Genomic DNA, 25,459 nt, shown 5'->3' with positions numbered 1-25,459 from the left:
CCCACCAACAATGTAAGAGGGTTCCTTTTTCTCCACATTCTATCCAGCATTTATTATTTGTAGACTTTTTGATGATGGCCATTCTGACTGGGATGAGGTGATACCTCATTGTAGTTTTGATTTGCATTTCTCTAATAATTAGTGTTGTTGAGCATCTTTTCATGTGTCTGTAGGTAATCTGTTTGTCTTCCTTGGAGAAATGTCTCTTTAGGTCTTCTGCCCATTTTTTGATTGGGTTGTTTGTTTTTTTGATATTGAGCTGTATGAGCAGTTTGTATATTTTGGAAAATAATCCCCTGTTGGTTGCATCCTTTGCAAATATTTTCTCCCATTCCATAGGTTATCTTTTTGTTTTGTTTATGGTTTCCTTTGTTGTGCAAAAGCTTTTAAGTTTAATTAGGTCCCATTAGTTTATTTTTGCCTTTATTTCCATTACTCTAGGAGGCAGATCCAAAAAAATATTGCTGTGATTTATGTGAAAGAGTGTATTGCCTAAGTTTTCCTCTAGGAATTTTAGAGTATCTGTTCCTATTGGGTTGAACAAATGGTTCCTTTGGTTTTTAAAGTAAAAATGAAAGACACATTTTTCATTTTCACCAAGAACTTTATTGAACAACGGATTCACCATTTTGTTCCACTACCTTCTGCCATTTTTTCAGGCAGCTTCATAATTCCATCTTCCTAAAATGTTTTATCTTTTTGAGCAAAGAACTGTTCCAGGTGCCTTTTACAGTCTTCCAGGAAATTGGCACTTTTTCCATTAAGAGAATTCTGTAAAGACCGAAATAAATGGCAGTCTGAAAGTGCAATGTCTGGTGAATATGGCAGATGAATCAGAACTTCCCAGCCAAGCTGTAACAGTTTTTGTCTGGTCATCAAAAAACATGTTGTCTTGCGGTATCCTGATGGAAGATTATGCGTTTTCTGTTGACTAATTCCAGACGCTTTTCGTCGAGTGCTGCTTTCAGTTGGTCTAATTGGGAGCAGTACTTGTTGGAATTAATCGTTTGGTTTTCCGGAAAAAGCTCATAATAGAGGACTCCCTTCCATTCCTACCATATACACAAAATCAACTTCTTTGGATGAAGACCGGCCTTTGGTGTGGCTGGTGGTGGTTCATTTCACTTGCCCCACCATCTCTTCCATTCCACATTGTTGTACAGTATCCACTTTTCATCGCCCATCACAATTTGTTTTAAAAACGGAACATTTTCGTTATGTTTAAGTAGAGAATCACATGTGGAAATACGGTCAAGAAGGTTTTTTTCGCTTAGCTTATGTGGAACCCAAACATCAAAGCAGTTAACATAACCAAGCTGGTGCAAATGATTTTCAACGCTTGATTTGGATATTTTGAGTACGTGAGCTATCTCCCACGTGGTGTAACGTTGAGTGTTCTCTATAAATGTCTCTATTTGATCGCTATCAACTTCAACTGGTCTACCCGACCCTGGAGCATCATCCAGTGAGAAATCTCCAGCACGGAACTTCGCAAACCACTTTGGGCATGTTCACTTAGTCACAGTGCCTTGTCCATACACTACAAATCTTTTTTTGTGCTTCAGTTGCATTTTTACCTTTCTTGAAATAATAAATTATAATAGGCCGAAAACATTGCTTTTTTTCTTTCATCTTCAGTATTAAAATGGCTACACAAAAATTCACTAGTTTTGGTGTGTTTGTTTTAAAATGCACACTGATATGACAGCTGTCACAATACAATCTAACAAAATTGTTTCGAATGAAGTTAAAGACAACTAAGTGCTACTGGAGCCATCTTACAGAAAAAAACAAATGCACTTTTTGGTCAACCCAATACATTTAGGTCTTTAATCCATTTTGAGTTTATTTTTGTGTATGGTGTTAGAGAATGTTCAAATTTCATTCTTTTACAGGTAGCTGTCCAATTTTCCCAGCACCACTCATATAGCTCTTTTAAAGTTTGAATGGTTGTTCTCTGAACTTTTACTAATTGCATTCAAATATTAAGCCTGTAACCATCAGTCTTTCCTTGTTGAACCAGTGTGAAAACAATAAAGTGTTTGTTTAACATTAGGGTACATTTGTCATATTACAAATCCCTTTTGATCAGACACTTGATAGTAAGGTAACTTTGATTAGTTAAATTTAGCGGCGTGAGGTAGGAACGGACATGAAAGAGGTATTTATTAGACAGTAAGCCCAAATCAGAACTCTTTTGCTGGTACAGAATTTACATAAATCTTAGATAACATTTCTAACTCTTGACTATGGCATCTTGGGGATTCCTGACTTGTTTTTCTTATTAGCTGTTTCTTATAAATTGAATGTTATTTGTTCATTTTCTATTGAATTCCATAAAATGAAAAACATGAGATAAATGCTGGGTGTATATGTTTTTCAGAGCATTTTGTAGCATATTAAAATACTAGTTCCCTGATCTTCCCCCACCAAGAATATTCCATGCTTGCATATAGTCTAAAGTGAATCAGGTTCCTTAAGGTTTAAAACTGTTTCATGGAGAAACCCATAGGGCAGGCAGGGCATGGAATCTTAATAGAAGATAGTGAAGACTAAGTGAGGAATTCAGTGTAATGTGGGAGCTAGGCTTAGTGGTTTTCAGTCTGTGCTCTGATAGAAAACCAGATTATGTGAGTCTCGTCAATAAAATAAGGCCATATACAGAAAAATTAATTGATAGATATTTTCCCCCCAGTATTTTCCTTCATCTTTTGGCATCTATATCAATTGTGAAAAACCTAATGAACAAATAGCTATTCGTTCCTTCCCAGAAATGTCATTGTGGCTCCAGAGATGCTGACTGATATGGCTACTTCAACTAAGAAAAGCCTTGCGTACTGTTTATTAATGTATTTAGTTTGGACTCATTAAGGGAGAAGCTTCCATTGAAGCCAAGAATGTTTTCCTAATGTCCTCTTAATAGCTTTACCATCTCCCTTGAGACTTCTGAGCCAGTTCAGAGGAGATCCTAGTCTGCTAAATGTTTTAACATGGCCTCCTTAACCCTTTCTCCCACTCTTCCTTTAGAGACTCCCCTACTTGATTTGGAATTATGGAGGCCTTTCTGAGTCTGCTAGATTTTAGACTCCCTTCAATTACCTTTCCAAGGATGAATTGCAAAACTTTTGTAGGTATGCCCCACATTTTCACATATTTACTTCATAGTATAAGCTTCCCTTTCCCCACTGATATTATTAGATACTTTTTTTATAAGTGCACATTAAGTCACCCTCACATTGACCATACCAATAGCCTCCCTGGACGTTGAGAAAAAACAGTGGAATTTACAAGTAAAGGAGAGTTTAAAAATAAAACACAAGTTCTGTGGAAAGAACAAGGAAAGCTTGGAGGAGGCACCTCAGTTTCGCAATTGTTGTGATATGAGCTGTATAATTCAGTCCTTTGTCAGGCTTAGGTGACCAGGTGGAGTATAATAGGCAGAGAGTGACCCAGGCAGGGTGACACACAGGGCCCCAGACTAACAAGGGGCTGAAAGCACTGAGTATCACACCAGAACAACCACACATGTACTACTCTGTAGGAGAACGTGCGTAACAAGGGAAAATTCAAGAACTTATGCTCTAGTGTTTATTCTTTAGGGGGTGAAACTGTGTGTGTAGAAGAAATTTGGGCCTTATTTTGAGTCACGATTTTTATTCTTTTACTGAACCTTAATCCCATTGACTATTTTTCTCCTTCTTCTGCAAAGATGGCTTTTTTTCTTTTCACTCTTCAGTTTCTGGTAATATATACTATGTGAGGGGAGATTTTTAGTCTCAGATTATTACTGTTAATTACCATTTCTTGATGTATTGTCGCTTTTAATTGTACTTGTTTTGAGAATTTTTTATTTCTAGCATTTAACATAGTAGGCTCTTAATAAATATTTGTTGAATTCTTTAAGTAGTGACCATACTGATGCATTGGTTTTTAAAAATAAATTTATTTATTTATTTAATTTTATTTTTGGCTGCATTGGGTCTTCGTTGCTGTGCACGGGCTTTCTCTAGTTGCAGCGAGCAGGGGCTACTCTTCGTCACGGTGCACGGTCTTCTCATTGTGGTGGCTTCTCTTGCTGCGGAGCACGGGCTCTAGGTGCATGGGCTTCAGTAGTTGTGACATGCAGGCTCAGTAGTTGTGGCTCACGGGCTGTAGAGCGCAGGCTTAGTAGTTGTGGCACACGGGCTTAGTTGCTCCACAGCATGTGGGATCTTCCTGGACCAGGGTTCAAACCTGTGTCCCCTGCACTGGCAGGCAGATTGTTAACCACTGCACCACCAGGGAAGACCCTGATGCATTGTTTTGATCCAATGTTTAACTAATTTTGTTTCTCATATGGTTGTTTTCTTTTAACGTTTGCATTTAGTATAAAAAGTATTTTTTATATTTAATTTAAATAAATGCATAACTAAATGTGTTCCTATCATAAATGCTTGTACAAACAGCCTCTTTTTTTTAATGCAGCTTTATTTATTTATTTGCTTGGCTCATTTTTTCCCTGTTTCTTCCCCTCTGTTCTTTTCACCATCAATCACTACCCCTACTCCCTAAAAAAAGAACTAGTGTAAACAGCCTGAGATATCCCTTTATATTTTTCTTTGTGCTCTTAATTATCCTGGACAGATACATATAAACTATTAATATATACACCTTTGTGTGTATATATATATATATATATATATATATATATATATATATATATATAGGGGCTTTTTTGGGTATGTTTTTATTTTAATAAAAACTGATCACATTGTATATACATTTCTGCATCTTGCTTTCTTCTCTCATCAGTACTCTCTGGAAATTCCTCCAACTAGCTGATGTTGTTCCAACTTAATCTTTTATTACCATGGACAGATCTTTCATTATAATAGATGTTACCAGATTATTTTTCCAAATGGTTCTAACTCTCCACGTTTCTGTCAGCAAAATGGCTGAGAGTGGCCCTTTTCCCCACATTCCTACCATTAATCGTGGTTATAATTATTTTTAATTTTTGCCAAGCTGATGAGGATTAAGTGTTAACTCATTTTTATGCTTATTTGCATTTCCTATTAGTGAATTTGAACATCTTTTCACAGATTTGCTGGCAGTTTTCATTTGTGCCTATACAGATAGCCTGTTTATAAATTTTGCTCATTTAAAAATACTGGATTATTTGAGTTTTCTTCCAGGAATTTAACTTTTTTAATGGCAGGAGGAAGGAGTCTTAAGTTATTTCTTATGTGACTGATGAGTTGCCTCAGCATCCGTTCTGAATAATTTCTTCTTTTCCCTCTGGTTTAAATGCCACTTCTGCTTTACAGTGTTGCATGATATCTGTCTGAGTTCTACGTGCTTTGATCTGTTTGTCTATCCCTGAACTGATAACATGTTGTCTCCATTATTAGAGCTTTCAATATAATTTGGTAAATGATAATGAAAGTCTCTTGTCATGTTCCATGAAAAATTCTGCGGGCATTTTGATTGTAATTGTATTAGGTATGTAGATTAATTTGAAGAGAAGTTGTTTTCTAATGTTCTTCAATAATGTTTTATAATTGTCTTTATAACAATCTCGTACATCTTAGACTTATTCCTTGGTACCTTATGGTTTTTCTTTTTAATTGTGTGGGGGGGATATTTTCTTTTATTGCAACTCTGATTGGTTATTTGTAGTATACAGGAGTGCATTTGGTTTTGTATGTGGCTCTTTTATCCAGCATTTTTGCTTAATGATCTTATTAGCTCTTATAATTTGTTAGTAGCTTTACTGACATATTGTCTACTGTGTAGCTAATCATATCATTTGAAATTAAAGGCAATTTAATTTCTTTCCTTATAATTCTTCTTTTGTTGTGGTTTTATTGCACTGGCTAGAAACTCAAATGCAATGTTGAATATAAGCAAAGATAGCAAGAATCCTTGTTTTACTCTGATATTTATAGAAATGCTTCTAAAGTGTTAACCTTATGGTTTGGTGTTTGCTCCTGGTTTTGAGTGCTATCCTTTATCAGATAGAGAATATTGCCTTCTATTTGTAGGTTGCCAAGAGAGGTTGATTTTTTAAAAAACCATGAATGGGTTGTGAAATTTATCAAATATTCTTGCTGCTGTCTTTCTCTTTTAATATTTAAATTCATTTGACTCTATCAGTAGATGCTGAGCTCTCCTTGCATTCCTGAGAACTTTATTTGGCCATAATACATTATTTTTTTGTACATTGCTGAACTAATTTCCTTGTCTTTTCTTTAGTATGTTTATATTTATGTTTATGATTGAGATCAGTTATATGTTCTTTGCATTACCTTTTTTGGTTTTGAAAGCAAGGTTACATTAATCTCATAAAATGAATTAGATAGATTCCTTCTTTTTCTTTTCCCTGGCTTTTTAAGAGAAGGATTGTTTATTTCTTGAATGTTTGTTAAAATTGACTCATGTAATCATCGGTACCTGTTGTCTTTTTGGTGGCTGAGATTTTCAACTTCTTCAGTGTTTTTTGGTTTATATCAATATAACCTTTTTATTTTTTAAGTCAGTTGGGTAATTATTCCTGATATTTTTTTTTTTTTTTTTTTTTTTTTTTTTTTTTTTGCGGTACGTGGGCCTCTCACTGTTGTGGCCTCTCCCGTTGCGGAGCACAGGCTCCGGATGCGCAGGCTCAGTGGCCATGGCTCATGGGCCTAGCTGCTCTGCGGCATGTGGGATCTTCCCAGACTGGGGCACGAACCCGTGTCCCCTGCATTGGCAGGCGAACTCTCAACCACTGCGCCACCAGGGTAGCCCTCCTGATTTTATAAGTTATCCATTTTGTTGTGTTTTGATATTTAAAGAAGCAGTCACAGCCCTGCTATATTATTTTTTCAATCTTGTACTGAAGCTGTGTATCCTTTCTCTTTAATATTATTTAGTTATTTTTTCTCTTTTTATTAGTCTTACTAGACATGATTATTTTATTAGTTTTCGTTTTGACTAGCTTTATTTATTACTTCATCAACTTCTGCCTTTAACGCTATTACTTTTTTTCTGATTTTTCATTTTTAGGATTGCTGTTTTATTTTTCAGACTGCAAGTTAAATAATTGACTTGTCTGTTTTTTAAAATAAATGCTGTAAATTTATGAACAAATTACCCTGTGTTTTGAGATGCTATTATTTTATGATAGTTTATTTCTAAATTTCATAATTTCTATTATGATTTCTTCTGTAATTCAAGACTTAGCAGTGCCTTCTGGAATTTTCAAATATGTATGTATGCTTAATTTTTAACTTTTTACAACTTATCTTTAAATTCCTTTGAAATTTGTTGAAACTTCCCATTTGGCTTAGTACCATTGTTGGTTATTTGGTATTTTATGAGTAAAAAATTAAACTTTTTTTTTTTAATGTTTATGTGTGACGCTACAAATTTTTCTAAGAAATACATATTCCAGGGACAGTGATTTCCTCTCATTGTCTTATTCGACCATTTTTTTTCTGATTCTCAGTGTAACTTATCCTTTTTCATCCTTCAGGTTTAATTGCCACCTCTTCAGAGAAAACTTTCCTGCTCCCTTTTCTAAAATAGCCCCTTTCTGCCCTGTTGTTCCTTGTCATTGTCATGTTACTTTAGTTTTTAATAGTACTTTACATCACCTATAGTTGTGACTTGTTTACTTATGTTATTGTGTGTCTTCTCATATAACATAACTACTTAGGTTACTGTATTGAATAGTTCTTCCTCCACTGGCAGGAACTTCATCCATCATGCCTGTTTCTGGGGCTGTGGTATGGTGTTTATCACACCACAGACATTCTGTGAATAGTCGTTGGAAAATGAAGGCTGCTTTCAAACGTAAATAACCACTTAGCTGCATATAACGTTCTTGGATAAAAAAAAAAAAAAAAAAGTTTTCTTTCAAAGGTTTGTATACATTTTTGTATTATTCTGTGGATCTTATTCTTGTAGAGAGAAAGTGCAAATCAACAAATTTTAACTTCTTTGAAGTTTAATATGTAACAGTTTAAGTGATTTAAACCAAATCCCACAAACATTCTTCAAGAATTCAGACAATCACAATTAAGTTTTAAATATTTCAACTTTATAAAAACATTTTGTTATAGTAGGTTACTGTTTTTCAAATTATGTCAAAAATTTAGGACAGCTGGATTTCTGCTCTCTTTGTCTCTAGCAGACAAAGTTAGAAAAAGAATTAGAGCTGCACAGATACATGAAATCTAAAAGTAAGACCTCTTGAAATAATTATGAATTTCTGAAACCATGTTAATTCAGCTATGTGGATGTAGATAAATGATACTTTATGGAATTTTCCCATTATGGGTCAATAGCAGGTGCTGATTGACTTGGGTTTGGGGACATTGCAAATAATGGATAGAAAAGACTTTTTAAGAGACTTTGCAGATACAGTTTTTTTCTTTTGTAATTTTCAAGACGTGTGTAAGGAAAGTTCTTTTAAGGTTTTTCACATAATTTGCATTACATGTTTCAAATTTTGATGATAAAAATCATAGGATAAATACTTAGTATGAATGAATTAGTACATGTTTTTGACCACTAGTCGTCAGTATTGAACCATCATTTGTGACCCTGCAGTCATTGTTTATTAAAGTTGCTAAACTTTGTTGAAAAATGATTATAATATATACATATATCTCATCTCCTAGGGCTCCCTGAAAATACACTTGGCACAGATATTGAAACTTGAAAAATCTAATTATTTAACTATTGCTATTTGAAAACTTAAATTTGAAGTGGTGTTGCTTTCCACTGTTGAAAAATAAAATATGACATATGGAGTATTAAATATTAAGACATCTGTTATATTTAACACTAAAACTGTCATTTCTATGCCTTTTGGTCAGAGTTTCTTTGAGGCTTTCTATTCAAGGTTATAATTCCTTTCTTTCTCTCTCTTTCTCCCTCCTGCTGAGGAAAAATCTTTTTATGTGTAGTAAAACAAAGACTACAATTTGATATGAGAGTTTATTTCACTGGAATCATATAGTCTTATGCCATTTTCCACATTTCATATTTCTAAGCTATACAGAAGTATACCAAAGATACGTTCTCTAAATTTTTATATTATATATATCTAAAACACTTTTCCCTAATTATCATTTTCTTCTCCTTAATAATCACCCCAGTTATTGTTGTCTACTCACTCCAGTTATATTCATTTTCCACTGATGTTCTAAAGCTGTTTGTTCTTCGTCTGGCTAATCTTGTTTGTTTTTCTTTACTTGTTAGAAAAGCATTTTTTTTTTAGCTCTATCATGACTCATTGCATTTCTAGTGAATTTACATTTTTATTCAGTACCCTGGATCCTTTTTTTCTTTTTCTTTCTTCCTTCCTTCCTCCCTCTCTCCCTCCCTCCCTCCCTCCCTTTCTTTCTTTCTTCCTTCCTTCCTCGCTTCCTTCCTTCCTTTCTTCTTTTCTCTCTTCCTTTTTTTTATACTGCAGCTGTAGTTTTATTTATTGCTCAAGAAATGAGAAACTGCTTAGGTTTTTCTAACATATCCTTGCCCATATTATGACCAGGTTGGAACAGTATTTGCAGCTGTAACCTTATTATGTAGTTGTTTGGTGGGCCTCATATGGCAGTGAGAAAAAGTTACGCCCTTTCATGTTTATTTTCTGAGGTTGAGAACCTGAAGTGCTGTTCACCAGTATCAGTCTTGGATTGGGATCAAGTCAGTGATGCTATGATTCAAAGCCACAAATCCTGGGCAGACTTGGTCTCTGGAGCTCCATTTCCTGATCCTTCCCCTCCTGACTTGTGAACTTGTATAGAAGTTGCTAAACCTTACCTCTTTGTGTGGTTCATCTTAATAAGTAGCTCACATGATTTATTTCTTTTTAAAAAGATGGCTACTTATCTTGATAGTAAAATAATTTTAGTTTTATATTAAATTTTTTTTGTGTTTCTTTTTTTTGTGTGTGTGGTACGCGGGCCTCTCACTGTTGTGGCCTCTCCCGTTGCGGAGCACAGGCTCTGGATGTGCAGGCCCAGCGGCCATGGCCCACGGGCCCAGCCGCTCCGCGGCATGTGGGATCCTCCTGGACCAGGGCACGAACTCGTGTCCCCTGCATCGGCAGGTGGACTCTCAATCAATGTGCCACCAGGGAAGCCCTTTCCTCTCTTTTTTTGTGTGTGTGTGTGTGTGTGTGTGTTTCTTTTATATCCTTGCCGTCTCTGTTTCTCCCGTTCTTCACATCCAGTTCATCATTAAATTCTGTCAGCTCTATCTTGAAAATATTTTAATTGATAACAACTCACTCCTTTTATCACCTCTACTCTCATTTATCATCCTGTGACTCTTGTCTCCTGCCTGGGCTAGTGGAGTAGCCTCCTTGCTTCCATTCTTACTTCCCTGCAGTCTTTTCCCCATGGAATCAGATAATGCCACTTCTTTCTTCAAAACCCTTCAATGCTTTCTTTATCATATTCAGGATGAAATCTAAAATCGTCAGCCTATAAGGCCCCTCTGAGGTGGTGTCCGCCTGCCATCTTACTCTGATTCTATCGTTCTTCCACTTGCCTACTGTAGGCCAACTACACTCGCCTGGCTTTTCCATGGACATGTCAGGCACCCTCCTGCTTCCGGACGTTTGCACTTTCCATTCCCAGAGCCAGGGATTTTCAACTCTGAAAACAGTTGCATTGCTTATGTCCTCCTATCACTCAGAGCTCTACTTTAGAAAGGCTTATTAATTATCCTACATAATATACCCCTTCTTCACTCCTGAGCCCCTTACACTGCTGTATGTTTTTTCTTTATAACACTTCTCCTTACTTGTCATCTGTCTGCTATCTGTCCCCCTGAGCAGAATTCAGGCTTTATGAAGGTAGGCACTTGGTCTGTTTTGCTCATTGCTGTATCTCCAGCACCTAGAACAGTGCCTGGCATAGGTCTAGTAAGTGTTTCTTGAAGGAATAAATGTTATATGCTGTGTTGTCAGAACTATTCATAGTGAAATATTCATTTGACCAATACCCTCATGGACCTGCCATGTGCCAGGTGCTGTGCTGGGGACTAGGGATTTAAAAATACTCAAAATGATGTATTGCTCTTTAGGGCTCCCAGTTTAGTTGGGAAAATAGAAATGTTAACAGTCATTGTAATTCAATAAGTGTGTTATTTCAGCTTTGCATAGACTCTAGACTAGCCCGTACAGGAAATAGTTACCCCTTCTCTGCCCTTTGGAAAATTTGGGTGAAAGAGATTGTGCATTTTCAAATCATTTTAGGCAGTTCTTTTATGAATGTGATTTTACCCCATGACTTATTGCTACTTGATAAGCACTTTACCAATCTGTGGCTTAAATACTAATTTAAATTCTGACCCACTATACTTTTGATTCACAACATAGCTCTTTGTCTTATTTTATGCCATGCTAATTATTTTCTTCTCTCTTTTATGTTTGTTACCTGTGGATTATTTTTTTCTCTGCAAGGTTAGAGTAAATACTTTTTTTCTGTAAGGTTGTGAAAAATCTATTAATGTCAACATGCTGAAAGAAAGGAAGTAGATGGAAAAAAATGACTGGATATTAGGGGATTTGTCTTTCACAGCTGGTTGAACACTATTTGGCACAGCTGGAAATGCGCAAGTCCCAGACATATCGTGTTTTTAGTCTTCTTCCTTAGTCTTTTCCCTGATTCCCCCCCTTGTCTCATATGCCCACCCACTTATTTAACATAAAGTCTATTTTAATAGGCTTTGATCATTTAGGTGACACCAAAACACTTTATTCTTTGTGTGAACAGTATTTTTTTCCCTGAACTTCTTATAGAAGTTGGAAGAGATCTTAGATGTTGTCTCTTTCAACCTTGTACTCATCCAGTACTTGAATTTCCATTCACAGTGCAAACTTCCTGCATGGTTTGTGGATATTAAGGACAAGTCTCCACAAGCCATGCTATCTTTTTCGTATTGGGAAATATTGAGAATAATAGCTAGCTGGATTAAAGAATGTTCCATTTTGATACTGTTTTTCAGGGGCCTACTGTTTAATATTGATAAAACAAAAGCTGAACATTTAGAAATGTATTCCACATCAGAGAAGAGGTAACATGTCAACTGTTAGCCTGCTGGTTAAGGCCTTTGGATTCCTTTGAAGGGTGCAGTTCTGTGAGATGATGTGTGTATGTAAGTTGTCCTGAAATTCTTATAGTCTTATTTCTATATAATTAACACTCATGTCATGTCTTGTTAGGCTTTTTACTTTATAAAAAAAAATTACCTAAGGCTTTTAATCATTACATGCTTGTAATGTACTTTCTATCCTCTTTTACCTCCCCATTTCAACTTTCTCCAAAATTCTCCCATGTATACTAACTTACATTTTCTTATTATTCAAGTGTTTTCGAATAGTGTGCGTTTTTCAGGGTGTCTTTCTGGGTTGATCACTTTGCTTGTAGTTTCCTTGGTCCTACCCTCATTGAAGTTAGTCCTCATACAATTTTTTGTCTCTTTTTTTTTTTTTTTTTCTTGATTATTTACTCTCTCGGTTCTCGAAGAGTTACTACTTATTCTATTAGGGCCATTATGGTCTCTGACTCATTTTTTGTTTCACCTGTTCTTTAAGTATATGCATAGGAGTTCTTATAAAGCATCTCGAATTCTCATTGGAAATAGTTGAGATTTACATTATAGATAAATACTCACATTGCTTCTGTGAGTTGCATTTAAATCTGACACATTTTATGTTCATACTACATATGATTAGATCTCAAAGTATTGTTTAATCACATTTCTTTTCCTATGTGTGCATATTTTTTCTTGCCAATATTGTCATTGTAAATTATAACAAATAAGGCTAGCATGAGTCTGTGAGTCCCTTTGTGTAGGGACCGTATGCAAATAGACATTTAATTCTGTTAATGCTATGATGATGATGAAAAATGTTTGTGCTCTTATTGACTGAACAGCTGTCTGACAATAGACTGAGATTTTCTGAGTGCAGAACTTGTTTAATTTCTACTTTATGCTTTTCTTGAAGAGTGGAATGTTTCTATCTATGTTTTCAGCAAATTTATCCTAGACCATCTGTTTATAAAGCCCTATTTCCGTCATTATCAATTAATATTTATTGGGTAACTACTGAGTGCATAGTAATATTGTGCAAACAAAGATGACTTTGCTACAAATAGGCTTATTCATAGATTTGGTACTGTTTTATTTTGATTAGAAAAAAGCAAAAGAAACAACCCCCTCTCCCCCAAAATCCAAAGGCGTAAAATAATACCCTCTAACTCTGAACAATGAAAGATGTTGTATATTTATAGGACATTCTGCTCAAATACATATAAAACTTGAGAAATTCTAAATTAAATTTCCATAATTATCTATGATCTTCTGTTTGTCAACAATTCTAACTCCGTGGTCCTGCATTTAGAAAGTCAAATGAAGTATCATATTGCTCTGGGATTTCTAATAAAACTATGAGTCTCTTTTTTGAGAGGAAACTACTCAGATAAAAACAGACCCTCCACTAAGAGTGGTTGCTTTTTGATTTTGAAGGAAATCCTGGAAAGTGTACTTGTTGGGCTCACATTTAACTTTACTTGCAAGATTTTTATTAAGTAAAAGATTGCATAAAAATACAATCCATTCCAGTAAAAGCAATGGCATTTAGGAGAATAATACTCATTACCATTGTTGCTTTTGAATTAAAGAAGTCAAAGGACTTATATGTCTTTTCAGCATACCAACTTTGTAGGCAATAATTAAGGTTTTGTTTTGAAGATTGGCAAATTTAATAACGTTTGAAGAACGAAATCCTGACACTAGTCAATAGGGGTTTTACTTTTGCATTATTTTTATAGTCATGGTAATGGATTTTCGCTGATTCATCCATGGTCTCTGGCCTGCTTAGTCTTCCATGTGGCCTTTGGCTAAGGTTTAGGGTAAAGGCTATGGCCATGGAAGAGAGCAAAGGGAATTGGTTCTCATGGTGATTGAACCCATGGCCTTGGTTGGCTTCATTGGCACAGGGCGCCCTAACCAGTCACAGACTCCATAAATATGGACGTAGTGGAACCAATAAGTTTATTTATTTATTAGGGAAAATAGGTCAGTAATATGTGCTCATCTGTTCTACCACAATAATTCCTATAAAGCTTTTTGGATTCCTGAAATAATAATCACCTTATCATAAGAAGAAGGAGAAAAAAAAAAAAAAAGAAAAAGACATCTAGGCCATTCTCAAAGAGAAGCTTTGAGTTTTATGTTTCAAAACCTCAGGTATCTTTAAAGAACATTATTTAGGATTACACTTACCATCAGAACTAATGCCAATGTACTTAACTACTGATAAATCTTACTTAACCACATGATACCTGATATTACTCTACCCTTTGCAAAACAAGGATGGTTGCAACTTGTGACTCTACTCACCATGTGCTTACCACTTCCATCTGGAAAATACACATAGTTCACCTGGCACCAAGTCTTTAGAATCTCTCCCTTTGATATCCCCAAAATCTGTATGGTGTCATAATGGTGATGATCAATATTGGATTCTCTTTGGACTTCTGTCATGCAGTTCTACTTTCACTTATTAAAGTGTTTTAAAACCGTAGATGTTGGTATGGAATTTTTGTTCCTTGGTTATGCCTGAAAAATAAATTTCTTTGAATAATTTAAGTAACAATCACTTAGCTATTTCTGAGATATTGGTTCAGGGATTTAGAATATGAATGTATTGTTTTCTGCCTTGAAAAGAAACTTAATTTTTTGTTTTGTTTTGTTTTGGTTTTTGTTGGCACAGATAATCCCCAACTGGATGAACTTAAAGGCTAAAATTTTCCATGACTTTAGCTAGTTTTCATGTGGGAGGAATCTCTAACTTGATTTAGGAAAAAACAAAATTTAGAAATTCACAGAACTTGACAGAACTAAAATCTATGTTAATTTAAATGAGTAGTACTAGTTATGAGCAATAAAATCCTGCTGTATTATATGTATATATTCCTTTTCAAAACACGTATTTTTCTATTAATGTTTGGTTTTGGAGCTTTGATTTAGGTTTACAGAAGAGAATTTTGGAAATGGACACCAGATTTTTATATTTAAAAAAAATTCCAGTTAAGTCAGGTTCCAATTACAGTGTTTTATACATACCGAGTACTTAGTAATGTTTTTCCTTGATTTGAAATATAACATGTCCTTAAGGCTATTTAATTTTTTAAAATACATAAACATAGACAACTTACAACTTCAGTTTATAGCTTATGTGGTCTGATTTGGATCAGAATATCACTATATTGTGAAACTTAAAATATTTGCTGATTTTTATTTTGTACCTACATGAAGAATGATTATAAAATAGATGACTGTGAAGTCATGAAAAGACATAGAGGAAGCTTAAAGGCATATTACTAAGTGAAAGAAGCTAATTTGAAAAGATCACATACTGTAGGATTTCGACTGCATGACATTCTGGAAAAAAAAACATGGAGATAGTAAAAACATCATTGGTTACCAGGAGATGGGGTAGGAAGGAGAGAGGTGAATAGGTGGAGCACAGAGGATTTTTAGGACAGTGAAAATACTCTGTATGATACTATAATGATGGATACATGTCATTACACATTTGTCCAAACCCACAGAATGTTCAACAGCAAGAGTGAACCCTGTGTAAACCATGGACTTTGGGTGATTATGATGCATCAATTTAGGTTCATCACTTGTAACAAAGGTGGAGGTTTTGTTGGAGGATGTTGATAATGGGGGAGGTTATGCATGTGTGTGGGCTGAGTGTATATGGGAACTGTCTGTACCTTCCTCTCAATTTTGCTGTGAACTTAAAACTGCTCTAAAAAAGATATATATATGGGCTTCCCTGGTGGCGCAGTGGTTGAGAGTCCGCCTGCCAATGCAGGGGATACGGGTTCGTGCCCCGGTCCGGGAAGATCCCACATGCCGCGGAGCAGCTGGGCCCGTGAGCCATGGCCACTGAGCCTGCGCGTCCGGAGCCTGTGCTCTGCAATGGGAGAGACCACAACAGTGAGAGGCCCACGTACCACAAAAAAAAAAAAAAAAAAAAAAAAAAAAAAAGATATATATATATATATACACACATATATATTAAGAGCAACTATTTTTATAATTCTCAATAACATGACTTTTTCATTCTTTATTGTTATGGGAAAAAATATGACTTAAAAGTTTGTACCTTTAATATAATATTACAGACCTATTGTTCAGTATGAGCACAGACTTGTTTTTCTATAGTCCTGTTGGTTTACCAGTGAATCATCTACATATTCTTGCCCTTGTGACCAAAGGCATGCAATTCTAGTGCTGCTGAGTGATTAGGATAAGACAGGATAGCTTATGTTCATAATTTTTTTTGTTGTTTTGGAAATTTCAGTGGCCTGTGTGGGTGTTAACATGTGACCTTTATTTCATTCCAGCTCCATCATTCTTACCCAAGCTTGCTGGTCCATTTAAAGTAGACAAAGGGCCTTTAATTCCCTATTTGTTCTACATTTTTGAGTGTGTTATTTTTTAGAGCCTCTTGATAAACATGCCTATTGTCAAAGTTGTGGGAGTTTTTATGGTCAGATGAGAGGTCTACAAACATTTTCTTTTTCTCCTTTCCCCTACTCTTTAAAAGGAAAAGCTGTATTTTTTTTTGATTATATTTGTGAGAATTCCGAATCATCTACCTCTAAAGAACTGCAGTAGTACAATACTCAATATGTTAGTCTTTTTAATGGAAATAGGCACACTTAAGAAAAAGAAGAAACATTGTTGTTATTAGAAATTTAAATGTGCTCCCGGGACCCTCTATTAAGGCTCAGTGTTGTTGCTGTGATCTTAAATGTGTAAAAGACAATCTGAATCCAGGAGCAGGGCACATGATAGCTTTATAGCTAAACTGCTTTTAAGAAAAAAATAAGTTTTAAAGGGCAAAATAACATAATAATAGAAATTCATTGGCATGTGATTTTTTCTCTCTTTTTATAGCTGCTTTTACTGGGTCAGTTTTAATATAATTCTAAATTGTTTGATCTAAGTCAAATGGAAAAGAAATCCAGTGCAGCCTTACACACTTAAAAAAAGGTAGTAAATGAATTAAAGTTTGTTATTAAGGTTTGAAGAAATGACTTGTAATTTTAATTTAGTTAATTTTAAAACTATTTCTCATTGACTGTTATCTGTGTTTCCGAAATTTAAAGTGCATTATATCTACTAGGTCTTAAGAGTTAGACTTTCTTTCTTTGTCTTTCATTTTAAACTAGATAATATAGAAAATAGGTTCAGTGTTCTGGGCTAGAATATTGCTTGTGTGTTATTTGTTTACTGGCTTATTTTGTATAGGTAGGTTTAAAGTTAATAGGTGTGTTATAGGTTGTTTAAAGTTTGACTTTTCTAAATGATAAGGTGGAAATATAGTAATTTGCTTTGGGTTGCTCCTCAGTACCTCACTTTTGTTCCTCTGCTGAAAACAATAGAGTTTAAGTTCTCATTGCCTCAATTTTCCAAGACTTACATATCCTTAGAGTATTAGCTACAGAAGAGGCATATATTATTTTGGAAAAGTGATATTATAAATAACTGGTCAGATGTACAAGGTGGAAAGTTCAGAGGAAAGGAAATTTTATTGCAAAATCTTAGATATCCAAGAGAATTAGAGGTTCTTTTATTCAACAGCTCATACATAGAAATTCAAATTAAAAAAAAAATAGTTGACTTTCAGAAGAACTATGTTTTTATAAGGCATAATTCCATGTACTAGAAAACACAGTTTGATTAAAGTTCAGCTTGTTGATTTTTATTCCTTTCACATCAAGTAAAATTACTAATATTTATAGTAATTATAAGAAATGAAGATTAAATATCTATTAGTATGAGAATGAAAATAATTATTTCTCAACCGCCCTTTAAGGGGAATGGATCCTGGTAACAGGTCTTTTCTTTGTGTGGTGAGGAAAGTGGGGTATTGGGCATGGTAATCAGTGTCGGCATTCAAAATTGAGAACTGGAATAGACGCACACTGCTCGGCGTAACTCGGGGAGGGAGATTTAGAAGCCTGTTGGGAAGGTCCAGAAGCTGCAAAGAAACTAAGCAGTGAAGCTGAAGAAGATGTAGGGGAACAGGGGAGAAGGAAAATTCCTGGTTAGTGGAGTAGCCTAGGAGAGTTAGGATTATATAGAGACTTGATGAGTGTACTCCATCCACTGATACGGTCTTACGTAAATTCTACATCACTCATTAATGTTTTTGGTGTAAGTAGGTTATCTGGAGGTGAATGCGAAGGGGTTCAGCGTTCTACTTAGTGGTGAGCACTGGGCTATGAGGTAACTTTCTAGGAATCTGGGTTGCATTAGGCATAAGGTTTGATGGGGGAAAAGTTTGTAGGCCAAAAAAGTACTGATAATGTTATCATTAAAAGTACTGATAATGGTCTGATTTTGAGCTAAAATTGGTGGGTAAAACTTTAAAGATACTTGCATAGCCTCAAATTATCTACCAAAATATTTGTTCATTACTTTAGTGATTTTAACATAGTTCTACATATTCTTTGATATTCTCCCTCTGGGAGGCAGAGCTTAATTCTTCTCCCTTTGGGTGTGGGCTGGACTTAATGACTTGCTTCTAACAGAGTCTGGAAAAGAAAGAATACTAACTTTATGGCAGGGAGATTTGGCAGACACCACCCTACTGTAATCAAGCTGTCAAGGTTAACATGACTAGTCCTGAGTCATGTTGATATCACATACCCTCCAGTGTGATGCACTGAGAACGGTACTTACCTCTGTGGTATTCTGTTCCCAAATTTATGAGTTTTGTCTAATCATGAGGAGACATCACAAAAACCCAAATTGAGGGACAGTCTACAAAATACCTGACTTGAAGATACCTGAAGTATTTTAGAAAATGTTGAAATCATAAAAGGAAGGAAAAATTGAGAAACTTTCCCAGATTGGAGGAGACTAAAGAGACAAGCTGCTCTGAAGTATCTTGGAACAAAAAAGAACATTTGATAGTTGAGTAAAGTCTGTAGCTTTTGGTTTTGTAACAGTGTTAACATCTTAGTTTCAATAAACTTACCATGGTTATGGAAGATGTTACTTTTAGGGGAAGCTGAGTGAAAAGTATATGGGAACTCTGAGCTGTCTTTACAACTGTTCTGTAAATCTGAATTATTTAAAAAATAAAAAAACTTAAAACTATTCAGAGGATTTTTTCCTAAGGAAAAGACTAAAATGATGACTTGTGAAAACAGGAAAGGGTTATTAACTCTTTGACTTAAACCCCCAAGTAAATATTTATTTTCCAACATCACTACACCATAATAATTGTTTTTACAGAAAGAAAGACAGCTTGGTGCTTGAGAAAATATGGTGGTTAAGAAAGATGGGAGAAATCTGGAAAACTTTCATATATGTGATGAACAGAATTGGCCAATTGCAAAGTGAAGTTGTTATTCAGGAATTATAAAGGGATATTTATTCATCCATTTGATAACATATGTTTACCACCTAAAATGTTCCAAGTATTGTGTTAGAGTTAAAATATGATCATGACAGATGAGGTCCCTGGCCTTCTGAAGCTTACACCTTAGTGACACCAAATCTTTTATATTACTCTTTGGAAATGTAAACCTCTAGATAAACAACGATTATTTGAATGTCTATCTAAGTAAAAATAAGCATATAAATGAATTAAGCACATTTTAATAGACAATCAAAATAAAGTATGTAAACACTTGGGAAATATTAATATGTCTTTCTTGTTTTTTTGACGTAAAATGTAATAGGATTTTTTAAATGTAAGTTTTGGAACTCATGAGAAAGGGACAGAAATGGATTAATTCCAGTTAGTAAAATGGAAAAATTTCTTGACTGGAGAATTTTTGGGGTTTAAATTCTTATTAAGTTAAACTCCTAGAGTTGCAGCATGCAGTTAAGTCAAGTTTTAAAAGCTTAGCAGGTGACTCCTTCTGTTTCTCGTACCTCAGTAAGCAGAGGACACAGGTGGAAACAACTTGGAACATGAAGAGATGTACAGAATCACACTGGAAGGATCTTAGCAGCTACTGTTTGAAGGTTGCAGAGTCTTCCAAGGTAGATTTTGAATTTGGCTTTGGAAGTGAATGGCTCTTATATTTGGGACAAGCCCATCTTGTTTGAAGTTGCTTATGGCCTTAAGTGATGTCATTGGGTTTGGGTGAGCCTTCACTGCATACTCATTTGGAGTGGCTTCTGCCCAGGAGTTTGAATCCAGAATGGGAGGCTGACTATTTACAGTTTGATGAAACTTATCAACTGCCTGAGGAAGTCTTCCTCATAATCCCCTCTCTGTGGAAAAACCCAGGCTGGTTTTTAGTTCAATGAAAAAATATTGACTGAATCCATGAACCTTGAAAAAAATAGTATTTTGTTTGTTTAAGAAACAGAAGCATGCTTTCTACAGTAACTTACTTCTAGACTAGCAGTAGATTAAGTTTTAGAGAACCTGCAAATATATATTTGATATGAAAAATATACTTGGCAATAAAAGGTGTATGACATAACTGGAAAAAAATATTGAAAAAATAACCAGTTAAGTTTAACTCATTAAAGAAAAACAGGTGACGGGGCTAGGTTGAATGATGATATTGAGGAATAAGATAGTTCAAATATTGTAAAATGAATTGATGAAAAATATAGCAACATTTCATATCTTTTAAAAAAATATTTCTCCCTCCTTCCCACTCCCTCTTCCTCTCCCTCTCTGTCAAAGAAACACACACACACATATTAAGTGGAGTTAGACTGAGGAAGTATGGAAAAAATGAAGATACCAGCAGTAATTTTCAAGTTCCTAGGATAATTTTGTTCAGGAAAAATTTATAAACACATCCCATCAGCCAAACCTGAATAGATTATACATACCTAAGTAAATATTATTACAAATTCCACTTAGGCTACAGTTAAGAACAAATAATAAACATCAAAATCATTTGATAGCTACCTGAAAAGCATTATGATTTGTAATACTTTATCAATTGTTAACAATTTAGTAATCATAATAGTTGTCTTTTATTGTATATTTTAATGCTTTACAAGTATCAAATTATTTAGTCTTCATATCCACCCTATAAGCTTGATATTATTGTTTCAACGTGGAGAGGCAGTGCCATTCAATGGTTAAGAGGAACACAGCCTGAATCTATGTCCTGTCTCTGTCACGAGCTTGGTGAATGACCTTGGGCAAGTTATTCAACTCCTTGTAGCCCCAACTTCCCTCTTAATAAAATGGACTTAATAATAACTCATGGAACCATTATAAAGATTAAATGTATATATTCAATATATGTAATGTGTTTATTTAATATATGTAAGAAGAAGAAGAATGCCCGGACATAGTAAACACTATAAAAGTGTTGTTATATTATTTATACTCAAATCAAAATTATTTTGTATTTTGATGGTGTCTCTCTGCTTTTTTACTCAATTGTTTTTTATTAGTGAGAGCAGGAGCCATGCAGAGGGAGCTGTAATCTCATGGGTAGGGGGGACATTGTTATTTTATATATGCGTATATATGCACTTTGGAGATTTATGTTGGATATGTGAGTTAATGGAATTGGAATATGATTGATTATACTTGCATCAAAACAGTTTTAACATGTTTTGCTGTTTGCCTAAAAATAGTTTTTCTATTGAGCATCATAGAACTTGTTGGAAAAGACTTGTGGAAATTTGGCTTTTCTCAACTTGGATGGCCTCTACACATACACCTTTTTAAGTCTAAATGCTAAGTGTCGAATTTTTTTTTTTAAACAGATGGAATGTCTTTTAGGTGTTATGAAAGATTGCTCTTAATATAAATTTTTTTCCTTAAGTTTAATTTTGTTTTAACATAGAAACAAACCAGAACAAACACTTATGTGGTTAACTTTTGAAATTTGTATTTTCTTAAAGTTCCTTTTTTTCCAATTTATTAAAGAGAGAAAAATGTAGAAAAGAATGCTTTTCTTTGCTCTATGTGAAAGTATGGTTGAAGAGCCAGTTATATGTTGTGATAAAATGTCATGTATGTAATAATGATGCAACAAGCATGTTTCTACCTTGATATTTCTTCAGAATTTGAAGAACTAGTGAACTGGTTTTAGGTATTATGTCAAAATTGTTGAGCCGATAATATAACTTTTAAATACTATTATTTCGGCAGGCAGTAAAATTTGTTTGTTTCCAAGAAAACTGTTAGCTGTCTAAGCTCTCTAAATATGTTAAAAAATTCCTAAAGATGGGAAAAAGTGAAACTAAGTGGAACTTGATTAGGTAGATCGGGAAGTTGTTTATATTTGAGCCCCAATGAAGTGATCTTATGATTTCAATGAATGAGCAGGTTGTAATTCCTGTGTATATTTTGTACAATTCATAATCATCTTCCTCAGCCTTTTCTTAATAGATCCTAGTAATGTCTTTCAGTTTTATATGTATTTTGGAATAATACTGATTTTCCCATGTCTTTCTTTCTAGGCACTGAAGAAACAAGAAGCTAAAGCAGAGGAGAATGAGGGAGTAATGAAAAATAAGCTAAGACAAAGTGAAACTGAAAAGAGTAAAGTAAGATTTTGAAATTAACATTTTAAAAGATTTTTTGAATTTTATTTAATTTATTTTTTTATACAGCAGGTTCTTATTATCTATTTAATACATATTGGCATATATATGTTAATCCCAATCTCCCAATTCATCCCACGACCACCACCCCTGCCATTTTCCCCACTTGGTGTCCATACGTTTGTTCTCTACATCTATGTCTCAATTTCTGCCCTGCAAACCGGTTCATCTGTACCATTTTTCTAGGTTCCACATATATGTGTTAATATACGATATTTGTTTTTCTCTTTCTGACTTACTTCACTCTGTATGACAGTCTATAGATCCATCCACGTCTCTACAAATGACCCAATTTCGTTCCTTTTTATGGCTGGATAATATTCCATTGTATATACGTACCACATATTCTTTATCCATTTGTCTGTCGATGGGCATTTAGGTTGCTTCCATGACCTGGCAATCATAAATAGAGCTGCAACGAACACTGTGGTGCATGTGTCTTTTTGAATTATGGTTTTCTCTGGGTATATGCCCAGTAGTGGGATTACTGGGTCATATGGTAATTCTATTTTTAGTTAATTTTAGGAGACCTCCATACTGTTCTCCATAGTGGCTGTATCAATTTACATTCCCACCAACAGTGCAAGAGGGTCCCCTTTTCTCCACATCCTCTCCAGCATTTGTTGTTTGTAGATTTTCTATGATGCCCATTCTAAATGGTGTGAGGTGATACCTCATTGTAGTTTTGATTTGTATTTCTCTAATAATTGGTGATGTTGAGCAGCTTTTCATGTGCTTCTTGGCCATCTGTATTTCTTCTTTGGAGAAATGTCTATTTAGGTCTTCTGCCCATTTTTTGATGGCGTTGTTTGTTTTTTTAATATTGAGCTGCATGAGCAGTTTATATATTTTGGAGGTTAATCCTTTGTCCATTGCTTCATTTGCAAATATTTTGTCCCATTCTGAGGTTTATCTTTTCATCTTGTTTGTAGTTTCCTTTGCTTTGCAAAAGCTTTGAAGTTTCATTAGGTCCCATTTGTTTATTTTTGTTTTTATTTCCATTACTCTAGGAAGTGGATCAAAAAAGATCTTGCTGTGATTTATGTCAGAGAGTGTTCTTCCTATGGTTTCCTCTAAGAGTTTTATAGTGTCCGGTCTTACATTTAGGTCTTTAATCCATTTTGAGTTTATTTTTTATATGGTGTTAGGGAATGTTCTAATTTCATTCTTTTACATGCAGCTGTCCAGTTTTCCCAGCACCACTTATTGAACAGGGCTGTCTTTTCTCCATTGTATATCCTTGCCTCCTTTGTCATAGATTAGTTGACCATAGGTGCGTGGGTTTATCTGTGGGCTTCCTATCCTGTTCCACTGAACTATATTTCTGTTTTTGTGCCAGTACCATATTGTCTTGATTATTGTAGCTTGGTAGTATAGTGAAATCAGGGAGTATGACTCCTCCAGCTCCGTTTTTTTCCCTCAAGACTGCTTTGGCTATTCAGCGTCTTTTGTGTCTCCAAACAAATTTTAAGATTTTTTTGTTCTAGTTCTGTAAAAAAATGCCACTGGTAATTTGATAGGGATTGCATTGAAACTGTGGATTGCTTTGGGTAGTATAGTCATTTTCACAAGATTGATTCTTCCAATCCAAGAACATGGTATATCTCTCCATCTGTTTGTGTCATCTTTCATCAGTGTCTTATAGTTTTTTGAGTACAGGTCTTTTACCTCCTTTAGTAGGTTTATTCCTAGGTATTTTATTCTTTTTGTTGCAATGGTGAATGGGATTGTTTCCTTAATTTCTCTTTCTGATCTTTCATTGTTAGTGTATAGGAATGCAAGAGATTTCTGTGCATTAATTTTGTATCCTGCAACTTTACCACATTCATTGCTTAGCTCTAGTAGTTTTCTGGTAGCATCTTTAGGACTCTCTATGTATAGTATCACGTCATCTGCAAACAATGACAGTTTTACTTCTTTTCTGATTTGTATTCCTTTTATTTCTTTTTCTTCTCTGATTGCCATGGTGGCCAGGACTTCCAAAACTATATTAAATAATTGTGGTGAGAGTGGACATCGTTGTCTTTTTCCTGATCTTAGAGGAAGTGCTTTCAGTTTTTCACCATTGATGATGTTTGCTATGGGTTTGTCGTATATGGTCTTTATTATGTTGAGGTAGGTTCCCTCTATGCCCACTTTCTGGAGAGTTTTTATCATAAATCGGTGTTGAATTTTGTCAAAAGCTTTTTCTGAATCTATTGAGATGATCATATGGTTTTTATTCTTCAATTTGTTAATATGGTGTATCACATTGATTGATTTGTGTATATTGAAGAATCCTTGCATCCCTGGGATATATTCCACTTGATCATGGTGTATGATCTTTCAATGTGTTTGTTAGTATTTTGTTGAGTATTTTTGCATTGATGTTCATCAGTGATATTGGTCTGTAACTTTCTTTTTTTGTAGTATCTTTGTCTGGTTTTAGTATCAGGGTGGTGGTGGCCTCATAGAATGAGTTTGGGAGAGTTCCTTCCTCTGAAATTTTTTGGAAGAGTTTGAGAAGGATCGGTGTTAGTTCTTCTCTAAATGTTTGATAGAATTCACCTGTGAAGCCATCTGGTCCTGCACTTTTGTTTGTTGGAAGATGTTTAATCACAGTTTCAATTTTATTACTTGTCATTGGTCTGTTCATATTTTCTATTTCTTCCTGGTTCAGTCTTGAAAGGTTATACCTTTCTAAGAATTCATCCATTTCTTCCAGGTTGTCCATTTTTTTGTCATAGAGTTGCATGGAGTAGTCTCTTATGATGCTTTGTATTTCTGCAGTGTCTATTGTAACTTCTCCTTTTTCATGTCTCATTTTACTGATTTGAGTCCTCTCCCTCTTTTTCTTGATGAGTCTGGCTAA

The 25,459-nt window shown here is 34.8% G+C and overlaps 1 protein-coding gene across 4 annotated transcripts in view; it reads left to right on the top strand.

The window, feature by feature from the left end:
• Positions 1–25,459, top strand: part of CEP128 (centrosomal protein 128) — a gene marked incomplete at both ends in the record, with an annotated part of 391,525 nt that overhangs the window by 52,693 nt on the left and 313,373 nt on the right. For all 4 annotated transcript variants that reach the window (XM_079700920.1, XM_079700919.1, XM_079700917.1 and 1 more), the window contains one exon: positions 22,465–22,551. In XM_079700920.1, the coding sequence (XP_079557046.1) occupies positions 22,465–22,551 (87 nt within the window). The remainder of the gene's footprint in view (positions 1–22,464; positions 22,552–25,459) is intronic.

Source organism: Hyperoodon ampullatus (assembly GCF_949752795.1).
Source record: "Hyperoodon ampullatus genome assembly, chromosome: 3".
NCBI lineage: Eukaryota > Metazoa > Chordata > Mammalia > Artiodactyla > Ziphiidae > Hyperoodon > Hyperoodon ampullatus.
Note: the sequence above shows the minus strand (reverse complement) of the source record. Positions and strands in the feature narration are given on the sequence as shown.